General features: G+C 36.9%; 1 protein-coding gene across 3 annotated transcripts in view; it reads left to right on the top strand.

Annotated features, from left to right (window-relative positions):
* The first annotated feature begins 830 nt into the window (after positions 1-830).
* The window catches only part of LOC110450261 (battenin-like), a 25,538-nt gene continuing 12,742 nt past the window's right edge, over positions 831-13,626 (top strand). The window contains exons 1-11 of one of the 3 annotated variants that reach the window (XM_021497708.1): positions 831-903; positions 1,344-1,437; positions 1,787-1,866; positions 2,429-2,496; positions 3,917-3,991; positions 4,566-4,618; positions 10,335-10,369; positions 11,232-11,338; positions 11,574-11,628; positions 12,032-12,234; positions 12,635-12,723. In XM_021497708.1, coding sequence (XP_021353383.1) covers positions 1,414-1,437; positions 1,787-1,866; positions 2,429-2,496; positions 3,917-3,991; positions 4,566-4,618; positions 10,335-10,369; positions 11,232-11,338; positions 11,574-11,628; positions 12,032-12,234; positions 12,635-12,723 — 789 coding nt within the window. In that variant the 5' untranslated portion in view covers positions 831-903; positions 1,344-1,413. Of the gene's footprint in view, positions 904-1,093; positions 1,241-1,343; positions 1,438-1,786; positions 1,867-2,428; positions 2,497-3,916; positions 3,992-4,565; positions 4,619-10,334; positions 10,370-11,231; positions 11,339-11,573; positions 11,629-12,031; positions 12,235-12,634; positions 12,724-13,626 lie in introns of those variants that run through there. The other 2 variants (XM_021497709.1, XM_021497710.1) reach the window with 2 other exon arrangements.

Below are 13,626 nucleotides of genomic sequence, written 5' to 3'. Positions count from 1 at the left end.
TAGTATGTTATGTAATATGTACGTCTCTGAATACAAGCACATGCATTTATTTTGAATCTAACGCATATTCCAAACCATATCTAAATACTCTTCTATGTCTCTAACACTGTGTTAACGACACCGGATATTGCTAAAAGGCAGGCGGTGATCGGTGATTTTTTTAATATTTTCCTTACTTCAAAGGCGTGTATGTTCTTGGGGCTTTTTGGATCAATTCCTCACATTTTCAGCAATAGATTAAACCACAGAGAACATTCTTATATGGGTCATTATTTCTTCTAAACTTGCAAACACACCGCCTGGTATCGGCGAAAACTCACGACTGATAACTAAACAAATTCACCCCGAAAAGCACTCCTCCAACCCTGGAATTATACTCGGAAGTGAGGTATGTAGTCTACCCGTATATTGTATTATAAACAGAGGCAATAATATAGTTAGTATACCAATTACATTTCCAGATATGCCATCAGTTAGTCCTTGGTTTCATAGTGCGGTAAGAAGTTATAGTTGTCTAACGGCCCCTCTAGATCTCTGGGGGCCCCTTTGGAAACTTTGCATCTCGGTCAGACCACCTGTGTTTACTGCCTCGTTTCAAAACCGTCAGGTGACGTTATTGGCACAATAAAAGCATATGACTCTTCACGTGATGTCCCTTTAAATACGTGCATAAACTTATATTCGAAACTATAAAAGATGAAGGCTTTACTTAATAAAACAGATAAAAAGACCAGAAAGTGTAAACTCTGCTACTTTGTTTACATGAATTCATATTATCGCGCCCAATAAATATTGAGATTTTCAGTTATCGTTCTTTCATACCCAATATCCGGTTCACAAGTTCAAGGGTCATGTTTACAACTGGTTGATGTCATCCTTTGCGAAGCTTTAATTTGTCCACAGGTAAATTCATTTATATGTCGGCATTTTGATTTTGTTCTTTGTTTCATTTTAAGTGGTATCTTGTTATTGATTGTGAACCAATATCGATCGTAATAAATATACACGTTCAGTTTATGAAGCGTGATTCATCGCGCGCTGTACCTAAACACTAACAGTACAAACTGCACACCGCACTTAGCAGGTGGGCGACAGTGTCAGTGTGATAACGTTGGACAGCTGACCGACTTGTAACTAACAATCAGTCTTAAATCTAATATTAGATTGCCGTAGACATGGAAGGTAATATTCGTACCAAAAATGTTGTGCACACAAGGCTTGAGTCAAACTGTTAACTGATGTGAGTTAAGATTTATTTTTAATCCGAGCCTGAAATGTTGTTTATCCAGTTATTAGGGAAAAATGTCCAAAAATGATGTCATGTCATGTCTGTGCTCTTACAGGTTCGGGATCAGTGATGCAGTTTAGGATACAAGGCGAGTAATCCATCATTGGGTTCTTCTGACTAACAACATGGACAACTATACCAGAAATTGGGTAAAACATGCTATTGATATAAACATAGAAATATAGTTTTATAAAATGTCTGCTAGACCTGGGAAATAACACACTTGTAATTTAAACATGTACGCTTGTTGTAAGTAATTTGCTGTATGCATAGTTACATTACTTAATCCCAAATATAAATGCAAGTTTTACCATAGATTTCAATTGCAGCATTTTAACCTGCATTATTATTGAAAGACCAACGAGTACAATGTACTTCTGTATTATACTAATGACCTTATTGATAAGAATTAAAATGTCATCATAAATTGATAATCATAATAAAATGTTGATAAAAATCAAATCCAGAGTAGAAGTGTTTTTGTTGACTTGTTTACAGATTGGTTTGTTTATTTTGGGAGCCATAAACAACCTGCCATATGTTATAGTTGTGTCGGCAGCCAAAACCATAGCTGACAGGTAAGATTACACAATATCACAATTACCTCCCTTATCCTGTGATTATTTTCATGTACCTCCCTCTATAATTACCTCCCTTATTTCAAAATGTGATAATTACCTCCCTTAACTCATGATATGATGATAACCTCCATATATTGTAATGTCTTATTTACCATCTCCCTTATCTCATAATGTGGTAATTATCTCCCTTATCTAATGATGTGACGATTACCTGCCTTATCTAATAATGTCAAGATTATCTCCCTTTTGTAGTATATGGAATACAATCATTGTCTCCCTTTCTCATGATATTTGTATGTAATTATGTATTATTGACTGCAAATTGCAAATCATTGTGACCTGGATGTTGCTTTTCCAATTACCTCTAGTATGAGTCGAACTCACGACTACATATTATATTTTACTAGTCACATTGAGCTTTAGGGTGATTGTCTCTAGACTTGTCAGCAACAAGTACCTAGATAGTTCTCAAACATGACATGAAATTAAAAAACAAATGTATAATAAACATGTCTAAAGTGTTGTTTCCGAAGCATCATTGATTTGATATTTGTTTCAGTTTTGATGAAAGGAATCAGGTTGGTCTGGTGGTAGGAGCCAATGTGGCACTGTCTGTTGTTGTCAAATGTGAGTAACATCAGGGTACATGTAGCTATGTATCATGGCTTTTAATTTTAATTTCCTTCAACTGAAATTATCCAGTAATTTCACCATGGTTTGAACAGTGGACTATGCCTACAATTATTACAATAGCTTGTCCATTTGTAACAATACATTATGTTGTAGCTTGCTAATGTATTGATGTTTATCTCTCTTCTTTACATTTTCTTGTAGATTGTCCCTTAACTTTAAGTCATTACAGATAACTTCATTTTTTAAATATCTATATAATTGTAATCAAGGGGTTCTATCAGGGACAGTATATACGTCCCTGGTTCTATATATCATTCAGCTAAAGTCTAAGAAAGTGTTGTTGTAATTGCATCATTAGGGCCCCGTATCGGAGATACGGGTGCCCTATAGTAATCACTCTGTCTGTCTGTCTGTCCGTCCACAAATTTTGTTACTGGCTGATAACTTTGGTATTTATTGACCGATGTACATGAAACCTAGTCAAGATGTTCAGTTCACAAAAATACACATTGAGGTAAAAAGTCAAGGTCATAGGTCAAGGTCATTAGGTTCAAATGTCAAGGTCAAATTTTGCATCTTTTCACTGATGAACATTTTGTTATGACATGATGAAGCAAAGTTGATCAGAATTAAACAAGGAGTCAACCTGACCAAATGTCAAGGTCATTGGATCAAAGGTCAAGGTTAAAATTTGTATCTTTTCACTGGTGAACATTTTGGTATGACACTTTGAAGCAATGATGCTCAGAATTAAACTAGGAGTCAACTGACCAAAGGTCAAGGTCATCGGGTCAGGGGTCAAGGTCAAATTTTGTAGCTTTTCACTAATGAGCATTTTATGACATTATGATGCAAAGTTGTTCGGAATTAAACAAAGAGACACACTGAGGTAAAAAGTTGAGGTCAAAGGTTAAGGTCATTAGATTCAAAGGTCAAGGTTAAATTTTGTATCTTTTCACTGGTGAACATTTTGTTATGACATGATGAAGCAAAGTTGATCAGAATTAAACAAGGTGTCAACCTGACCAAATTTCAAGGTCATTGGGTCAAAGGTGAAGGTTAAATTTTGTATCTTTTCACTGGTGAACATTTTGGTATGACACTTTGAAGCAATGTTGCTCAGAATTAAACAAGGAGTCAATTGACCAAAGGTCAAGGTCACTGGGTCAACAGTGAAGGTTAAATTTTGTATCTTTTCACTGATGAACATTTTGTTATGGCATTATGCAGCAATGTTGGTCAGAATTAAACAAGGAGTCAAATGACCAAAGGTCAAGGTCAATGTGTCAAAGGTTACGGTCAAATTTTGTATCTTTTCCATGATGAACATTTTGAACATTTTGGAGTCACCAGATTTCCAAAATTTTAGTTCATGTTAAAACTTTAACATTCTTTATTAATATATATTTTACAGTTGGCAATACATTTTTCTTGCTGAAGACAAGATACTGGATCCGCTATGTCGTAAATGCTGTCCTCATGCTCATAGGTAAGGAGGTTGTTTCTTATTTATCATTTATAGAAAATGGGTAGAAAAAAAATGAAAAAATTTGATAGTAAATGTATTACAGTTTAATGTTATGAAACTGTAACATTGTAATTAGCCATCAGGTAAAGCGTTCTGTTTGTTGATACATTTACTGTGGCCAACCTGTTGAAAACTACCAAAACAATGAGAAGTACAGCTGTATTTAAATATATGAAATACTGATATAGCATCATTGCTATGACCTTAACAATGACCTTTCCTTTTTATCCACTTCCTTGTCTTGTTTGAGGTCTGTGTGGCATGGCCTATATTTTGGTGAAACATGACCTTCTTTGAGTGTGTTTTGGTGAAGTTGTTTTCAGACTTGTTCCAGTTGTATTATAGAAAAATTTGTATAACACAACCAGTAAAGTGTTTATTTGTTACATTTTGATGACTAGCTACATTGTAATGTGATATTCACCTTCATCAGATGATCTACAATCCACACTAAACCTATATATGTTTAATAAAACTTGTTCAAGCTGTGTTTGGCTTGATATATACATGTTTACTAACACTGTACTTGTTCCAGGTCTGTTTGGTGTGGCCTATGCATTCAGCTTTTGGTTTGCTCTTATCTGTATTGTAAGTATTGTTACTACCAATATCTTCATGTCATCCGAGTCCATCAGGTGACCTTTTGTAATAACTTTTTGTCCTTTGGCATGTGTCATCTGTCAAATGCCCATAATTAACAATCATACATTTGTATATTTGTCTTCTCCTCAGAAAACCTCTGTCAGATTTTGATGAGGTTTATTGGTAATCATCAACCTCTATTGGGATCAGATTTTTTTACTTTAGAAGGCGATATTGCCCCCTCCTCTGAGCTGAGGGTGGGACCATGAAATATCAGAGAATGTTAACCCTTCAGGAACTATGTCCTGTGAAATGTGATGTTTTATTTTCATCAACATTTCTTACAACAAGCCTTACATGATGATCAGATCATAATCTGTACTCAAAGAAGGGACTGGACAACAAGGGCGTAAAGGGGTCACTAAGTGCAAAATGTTCAAATGACATCTCCTCTGAAAGTTACTGAAGGAGCTGATTCTGCTTCTCCAACTTGGGGAAGAGGCAGTACAGGGTCACAATAGTGTAAAACCTTCAAATGACATCTCCTCTGAAAGTAACTGGTGGATTTTAACCAACATCTCATAACATGATCCATACAGGATGTGGATCAGAATTAATATTAAAAAAAGAGCTGATTCTGCCACTCAGGGGGAGAGGCATACAGGGTAAGATAGTTTAAAACCTTTAGATGAGATCTCCTCTGAAATTTACTGTTCAATTTTAATCAGCATTTTCTATAATTATCATTAGATGATGAAAATCAAAATCTATGCTCAAAAAGGGGCTGACCCATTGGAGCTGAGGGAATGTCAATACACATACAGGGGCATTTCTACAATTTTAAGGCTGATATCAGCCCCCTGAGAGTATCTTTTTGACACTCAAAATGAACATTGACTCTGGTGTTTTAAAGGTCATGTCTATATGACATATATTTTGACTCTCCAAAATTCAGAGAAAAATTCTATTTGACTTCTGAAATTGGTACATATCAAGGGTCAACTGAAAGCCCTTATGAATATTTCTAAAATACATCCCAAATCTATTCATGTCCCCTTTCACAATATAAAATCACTCATGTCACCTAAAACATACATCATATCGCTAAAGTAGTTTGCTGATTGAAGGGATTATAAACTCATAACCAAAGGAGTAATGGTGGGATACCTAATACTATACCATACTTTAATGGTTCAATGTAATTCTTATATAATATCTGGACTTATCTTCAAGATGTGTAACTGAACTAGCAGCTAGATTTGGTGAAACGTTTTGAATGCCAAAATAGATCAAAGAGCAATTTTTTTTTTTAATCTTCTCCAGGAATGGGTATGTCGATAAATGTTGGAGGATTGTTTGGATGTTGGTATTGTGGTTATTTTAAGTTAATGCAATTATTGGGGTAAACTTGAGAGGTAATAACTGGTATACATACTCTATCCTACATGTGTTTGTTGGGGTGTTGATGAGTGGTAATAACTGGTATACTTACTCTATCCTACAGGTGTTTGTTGGTGTGTTGATGAGTGGTAATAACTGGTATACTTACTCTATCCTACAGGTGTTTGTTGGGATGTTGATGAGTGGTAATAACTGGTATACTTACTCTATCCTACAGGTGTTTGTTGGGGTGTTGATGAGTGGTAATAACTGGTATACTTACTCTATCCTACAGGTGTTTGTTGGGGTGTTGATGAGGGGTAATAACTGGTATACTTACTCTATCCTACAGGTGTTTGTTGGGGTGTTGATGAGTGGTAATAACTGGTATACTTACTCTATCCTACAGGTGTTTGTTGGGGTGTTGATGAGGGGTAATAACTGGTATACTTACTCTATCCTACAGGTGTTTGTTGGGGTGTTGATGAGTGGTAATAACTGGTATACTTACTCTATCCTACAGGTGTTTGTTGGGGTGTTGATGAGGGGTAATAACTGGTATACTTACTCTATCCTACAGGTGTTTGTTGGGGTGTTGATGAGTGGTAATAACTGGTATACTTACTCTATCCTACAGGTGTTTGTTGGGGTGTTGATGAGGGGTAATAACTGGTATACTTACTCTATCCTACAGGTGTTTGTTGGGGTGTTGATGAGTGGTAATAACTGGTATACTTACTCTATCCTACAGGTGTTTGTTGGGGTGTTGATGAGGGGTAATAACTGGTATACTTACTCTATCCTACAGGTGTTTGTTGGGGTGTTGATGAGTGGTAATAACTGGTATACTTACTCTATCCTACAGGTGTTTGTTGGGGTGTTGATGAGGGGTAATAACTGGTATACTTACTCTATCCTACAGGTGTTTGTTGGGGTGTTGATGAGTGGTAATAACTGGTATACTTACTCTATCCTACAGGTGTTTGTTGGGGTGTTGATGAGGGGTAATAACTGGTATACTTACTCTATCCTACAGGTGTTTGTTGGGGTGTTGATGAGTGGTAATAACTGGTATACTTACTCTATCCTACAGGTGTTTGTTGGGGTGTTGATGAGGGGTAATAACTGGTATACTTACTCTATCCTACAGGTGTTTGTTGGGGTGTTGATGAGTGGTAATAACTGGTATACTTACTCTATCCTACAGGTGTTTGTTGGGGTGTTGATGAGGGGTAATAACTGGTATACTTACTCTATCCTACAGGTGTTTGTTGGGGTGTTGATGAGGGGTAATAACTGGTATACTTACTCTATCCTACAGGTGTTTGTTGGGGTGTTGATGAGGGGTAATAACTGGTATACTTACTCTATCCTACAGGTGTTTGTTGGGGTGTTGATGAGGGGTAATAACTGGTATACTTACTCTATCCTACAGGTGTTTGTTGGGGTGTTGATGAGGGGTAATAACTGGTATACTTACTCTATCCTACAGGTGTTTGTTGGGGTGTTGATGAGGGGTAATAACTGGTATACTTACTCTATCCTACAGGTGTTTGTTGGGGTGTTGATGAGGGGTAATAACTGGTATACTTACTCTATCCTACAGGTGTTTGTTGGGGTGTTGATGAGTGGTAATAACTGGTATACTTACTCTATCCTACAGGTGTTTGTTGGGGTGTTGATGAGTGGTAATAACTGGTATACTTACTCTATCCTACAGGTGTTTGTTGGGGTGTTGATGAGGGGTAATAACTGGTATACTTACTCTATCCTACAGGTGTTTGTTGGGGTGTTGATGAGTGGTAATAACTGGTATACTTACTCTATCCTACAGGTGTTTGTTGGGGTGTTGATGAGTGGTAATAACTGGTATACTTACTCTATCCTACAGGTGTTTGTTGGGGTGTTGATGAGTGGTAATAACTGGTATACTTACTCTATCCTACAGGTGTTTGTTGGGGTGTTGATGAGTGGTAATAACTGGTATACTTACTCTATCCTACAGGTGTTTGTTGGGGTGTTGATGAGTGGTAATAACTGGTATACTTACTCTATCCTACAGGTGTTTGTTGGGGTGTTGATGAGTGGTAATAACTGGTATACTTACTCTATCCTACAGGTGTTTGTTGGGGTGTTGATGAGTGGTAATAACTGGTATACTTACTCTATCCTACAGGTGTTTGTTGGGGTGTTGATGAGTGGTAATAACTGGTATACTTACTCTATCCTACAGGTGTTTGTTGGGGTGTTGATGAGTGGTAATAACTGGTATACTTACTCTATCCTACAGGTGTTTGTTGGGGTGTTGATGAGTGGTAATAACTGGTATACTTACTCTATCCTACAGGTGTTTGTTGGGGTGTTGATGAGTGGTAATAACTGGTATACTTACTCTATCCTACAGGTGTTTGTTGGGGTGTTGATGAGTGGTAATAACTGGTATACTTACTCTATCCTACAGGTGTTTGTTGGGGTGTTGATGAGTGGTAATAACTGGTATACTTACTCTATCCTACAGGTGTTTGTTGGGGTGTTGATGAGTGGTAATAACTGGTATACTTACTCTATCCTACAGGTGTTTGTTGGGGTGTTGATGAGTGGTAATAACTGGTATACTTACTCTATCCTACAGGTGTTTGTTGGGGTGTTGATGAGGGGTAATAACTGGTATACTTACTCTATCCTACAGGTGTTTGTTGGGGTGTTGATGAGTGGTAATAACTGGTATACTTACTCTATCCTACAGGTGTTTGTTGGGGTGTTGATGAGTGGTAATAACTGGTATACTTACTCTATCCTACAGGTGTTTGTTGGGGTGTTGATGAGTGGTAATAACTGGTATACTTACTCTATCCTACAGGTGTTTGTTGGGGTGTTGATGAGTGGTAATAACTGGTATACTTACTCTATCCTACAGGTGTTTGTTGGGGTGTTGATGAGTGGTAATAACTGGTATACTTACTCTATCCTACAGGTGTTTGTTGGGGTGTTGATGAGTGGTAATAACTGGTATACTTACTCTATCCTACAGGTGTTTGTTGGGGTGTTGATGAGTGGTAATAACTGGTATACTTACTCTATCCTACAGGTGTTTGTTGGGGTGTTGATGAGTGGTAATAACTGGTATACTTACTCTATCCTACAGGTGTTTGTTGGGGTGTTGATGAGTGGTAATAACTGGTATACTTACTCTATCCTACAGGTGTTTGTTGGGGTGTTGATGAGTGGTAATAACTGGTATACTTACTCTATCCTACAGGTGTTTGTTGGGGTGTTGATGAGTGGTAATAACTGGTATACTTACTCTATCCTACAGGTGTTTGTTGGGGTGTTGATGAGTGGTAATAACTGGTATACTTACTCTATCCTACAGGTGTTTGTTGGGGTGTTGATGAGTGGTAATAACTGGTATACTTACTCTATCCTACAGGTGTTTGTTGGGGTGTTGATGAGTGGTAATAACTGGTATACTTACTCTATCCTACAGGTGTTTGTTGGGGTGTTGATGAGTGGTAATAACTGGTATACTTACTCTATCCTACAGGTGTTTGTTGGGGTGTTGATGAGTGGTAATAACTGGTATACTTACTCTATCCTACAGGTGTTTGTTGGGGTGTTGATGAGTGGTAATAACTGGTATACTTACTCTATCCTACAGGTGTTTGTTGGGGTGTTGATGAGGGGTAATAACTGGTATACTTACTCTATCCTACAGGTGTTTGTTGGGGTGTTGATGAGGGGTAATAACTGGTATACTTACTCTATCCTACAGGTGTTTGTTGGGGTGTTGATGAGGGGTAATAACTGGTATACTTACTCTATCCTACAGGTGTTTGTTGGGGTGTTGATGAGTGGTAATAACTGGTATACTTACTCTATCCTACAGGTGTTTGTTGGGGTGTTGATGAGGGGTAATAACTGGTATACTTACTCTATCCTACAGGTGTTTGTTGGGGTGTTGATGAGGGGTAATAACTGGTATACTTACTCTATCCTACAGGTGTTTGTTGGGGTGTTGATGAGGGGTAATAACTGGTATACTTACTCTATCCTACAGGTGTTTGTTGGGGTGTTGATGAGGGGTAATAACTGGTATACTTACTCTATCCTACAGGTGTTTGTTGGGGTGTTGATGAGGGGTAATAACTGGTATACTTACTCTATCCTACAGGTGTTTGTTGGGGTGTTGATGAGGGGTAATAACTGGTATACTTACTCTATCCTACAGGTGTTTGTTGGGGTGTTGATGAGTGGTAATAACTGGTATACTTACTCTATCCTACAGGTGTTTGTTGGGGTGTTGATGAGTGGTAATAACTGGTTTACTTACTCTATTCTACAGGTTTTTGTTGGAGCTAGTGCAGCGTTTGGAGAAAAGTGAGTTTCTTATTACATATCTGATAATCATGGACATTTAGTATTGTATTTAATTTTACTAAGCTGTATGATTTACTCCATTAATTGACTTGTAAAAGGACTTGAGCTACAAAACTCAATGTTGTAAGAGAGGTTGACATAACAACCTGTAGTGTACAGTATTGTACAGGTTTCTGTAAAGGGATTCTTCTCCATACACCTTATCCCATTGAATACACTAAAAGCATAAATATTCAATCTTGGAGTATATCATGGATCATTTCCCACATCAAGGTCATGTCACATTACTAAGGTCACCTCACAATGTGCAGGTTATGGAGATCATCTAGCAGTGTTTGGTTAACTCAAAATTATCAAGGTCATCTAAAAATATATACAATTGTATGCCATGTTGTGGTTTGAAGGTCATGTAACATATCAAGGCCATTTGACAGATCAAGGTCATAATCTAACAGTATTTTGAACATTATTGTGTCAAGTTCAATTTTACCTTTAAAATATCCAAGTTTCTAGGTTGTTCATCATACCAAGGTCATGTCACAGTGTCAAGGTCATCATACCAAGGTCATGTCACAGTATCCGTGTCATCAGACAGTGTCAAGGTTATCATACCAAGGTCATGTCATAGTGTCAGTGTCATCAGACAGTGTCAAGGTCATATCACAGTGTCAGTGTCATCAGACAGTGTCAAGGTCATCTTACAGTATCAATATCATTTCTCAAGGTCACTTCATAATATCAAATTCATTTCACAGTGTCAAGGTCATTTCACACAAACAAGGTCCTTTCTCCACATGTCAAAAACATTTCTGCTGTGATGTTTTGATCTTTAGTATCAATATTCAAAGATCATGTTTTGCAGTGTTGCCCTTGGATATCTGCGCCTGTTTCCTAGTACTTTAGTGAACGCCTGGTCCAGTGGTACAGGCATGGCCGGGGTCCTTGGCGCTGGTATTTACATCATATTTGGTAAGTCTTAGTTCAGGTATGGCCGAGGTCCTAGGAGCTGGTATTTACAGGTCTCTAATTCTTAATCAAGAATATTTGTAGTGAACTAAAAACTACAGAGTTAACAAATACAATAATCCTATTTAATATACATCATTTTGAGGATTCCTTAAAGAAGAGAAATACCAATAATTGTTATAATTATATGATATTATAATTAAACTGACAAAGACACGTGTGTTTTGATACATAACAGGATGTGTGGTAGGAGCGGGTGGACATAACACAGCCCAGCTCAAAAGTCTGACAAAGTAAGTTACATATATGTGATACTGGAAAGTGCTCTACTACATCAACTTATCAATTCATAGTTATAAATCAATTAATAAAATCTTTTTACTTAAAATTGAAACTATTTCAACCTAAATGGTGACTTAGGCTATAAGCAACCCAATGTTCTCTTCATTCTGGTACCAATTTTGGATGTTAAATTCATAACCAAAAAAGTAAAGTTTCTTAAAATTAGATGTTTGTTATTTTTATGTACATTGTATCTGTAGACAGTTTGAAAGTGATATAACCTGAGGAAAGTAATTATTTATCTATAAAATGTTAGAAGCCAATCTTTTATTAATTGATCTTCTTTCCAAGTAAACTATACATTATGTATAATGATTGATATACATGTAACTAAACAGATTGATTTACACTTAGATATGCATTCCTGTTGACAACCCCGTTCGTAGCTCTGTATATGATCAGCTACTTCTTCATCATTAAACCACCACTTCCAGAAGAAACATCTGACCAAGGGTCAGCAAGGTCAGTTGGGAATGTCCAGGCAGAGGAGGAGGAAGATGAGGTTCACAAACCGCTGTTGCATGATGCGGTCAGTGGGGAGGAACAAGTTTTTGAAGGCGAGTTAACACAGATGTACATTTGACCTTCACACCCTCTATAATGACTGTAGTCCGTACAAATCTGAGTATACTGGGTATTTCTACAATATTAGTACATCTAATAGTATACAGTATGTAAATTATATTATTTCATCTGTAAATGCTAGTGATAGGTAAATGCCTGTACATGAACAGTCTTATGTCCAGCGTCAAAATCAATTTAAATTGGAGAAAAAAAAAGGTTTTATATTTCAAATGATAAATATGCTGCATTTGTTCAACTTAAAAAGTTTTGACTTGCTGTGTGAAAATCTAATACACACACTTCTATCAACATGGCGGTTTATTTCAAGATAATTTAACTAGTATGAAGATGTCATCAGTGATATTTAAATGTGTTTTGATATATATATTACAGCCCCAGCAGAACGACTAAGGATGTATGAAGAGACCATGTGTAGACGGATCATCAGGTGCTTCAAGTTAACGACCTGGCTGTCCTTCAATGTAGGTATAACTCTAGTACACTGCTATGACAGCCTCAATGTCCCTCTTTGTTACTATCCACTTGTTTTTATGTTCCTATACAGTGGTATGTAGTATAAGTTTGAAATCATTTTGATGGGTTTGGTATTTGTTCGTGTTCATATGTGTATCTTTTGTATTCGAAGCTGTGTACTATGTACCTGTTTGTATTTATAACTGTTTGATGTGTAACTGTTTGTATTAAAAGCTGTGTGTTATGTACCTGTATGTATTTATAGCTGTGTACCATGTACCTGTTTGTATTTACAGCTGTGTGCTATGTACCTGTTTGTACATGTATTTACAGCTGTGTGCTATGTACCTGTTTGTATTTATAGCTGTGTACCATGTACCTGTTTGTATTTACAGCTGTGTGCTGTTTACCTGTTTGTTTTTATAACTGTGTGCTGTGTACCTGTTTGTATTTACAGCTGTGTGCTATGTACCTGTTTGTATTTATAGCTGTGTGTCATGTACCTGTTTATATTTACAGCTGTGTGCTGTGTACCTGTTTGTATTTATAACTGTGTGCTATGTACTTGTTTGTATTTAAAGCTGTGTGCTATGTACCTGTTTGTATTTATAGCTGTGTGCTATGTACCTGTTTGTATTTATAATTGTGTGCTATGTACCTGTTTGTATTTATAGCTGTGTACCATATCCTGTTTGTATTTATAGCTGTGTACCATGTACCTGTTTGTATTTACAGCTGTGTGCTGTGTACCTGTTTGTATTAACAGCTGTGTGCTGTGTACCTGTTTGTATTTACAGCTGTGTGCTATGTACCTGTTTGTATTTACAGCTGTGTGCCGTGTACCTGTTTGTATTTACAGCTGTGTGCTGTGTACCTGTTTGTATTTACAGCTGTGTGCCGTGTACCTGTTT

Source organism: Mizuhopecten yessoensis, unplaced genomic scaffold (genome assembly GCF_002113885.1).
Source record: "Mizuhopecten yessoensis strain PY_sf001 unplaced genomic scaffold, ASM211388v2 scaffold5141, whole genome shotgun sequence".
NCBI classification, from domain to species: domain Eukaryota; kingdom Metazoa; phylum Mollusca; class Bivalvia; order Pectinida; family Pectinidae; genus Mizuhopecten; species Mizuhopecten yessoensis.
Note: the sequence above shows the minus strand (reverse complement) of the source record. Positions and strands in the feature narration are given on the sequence as shown.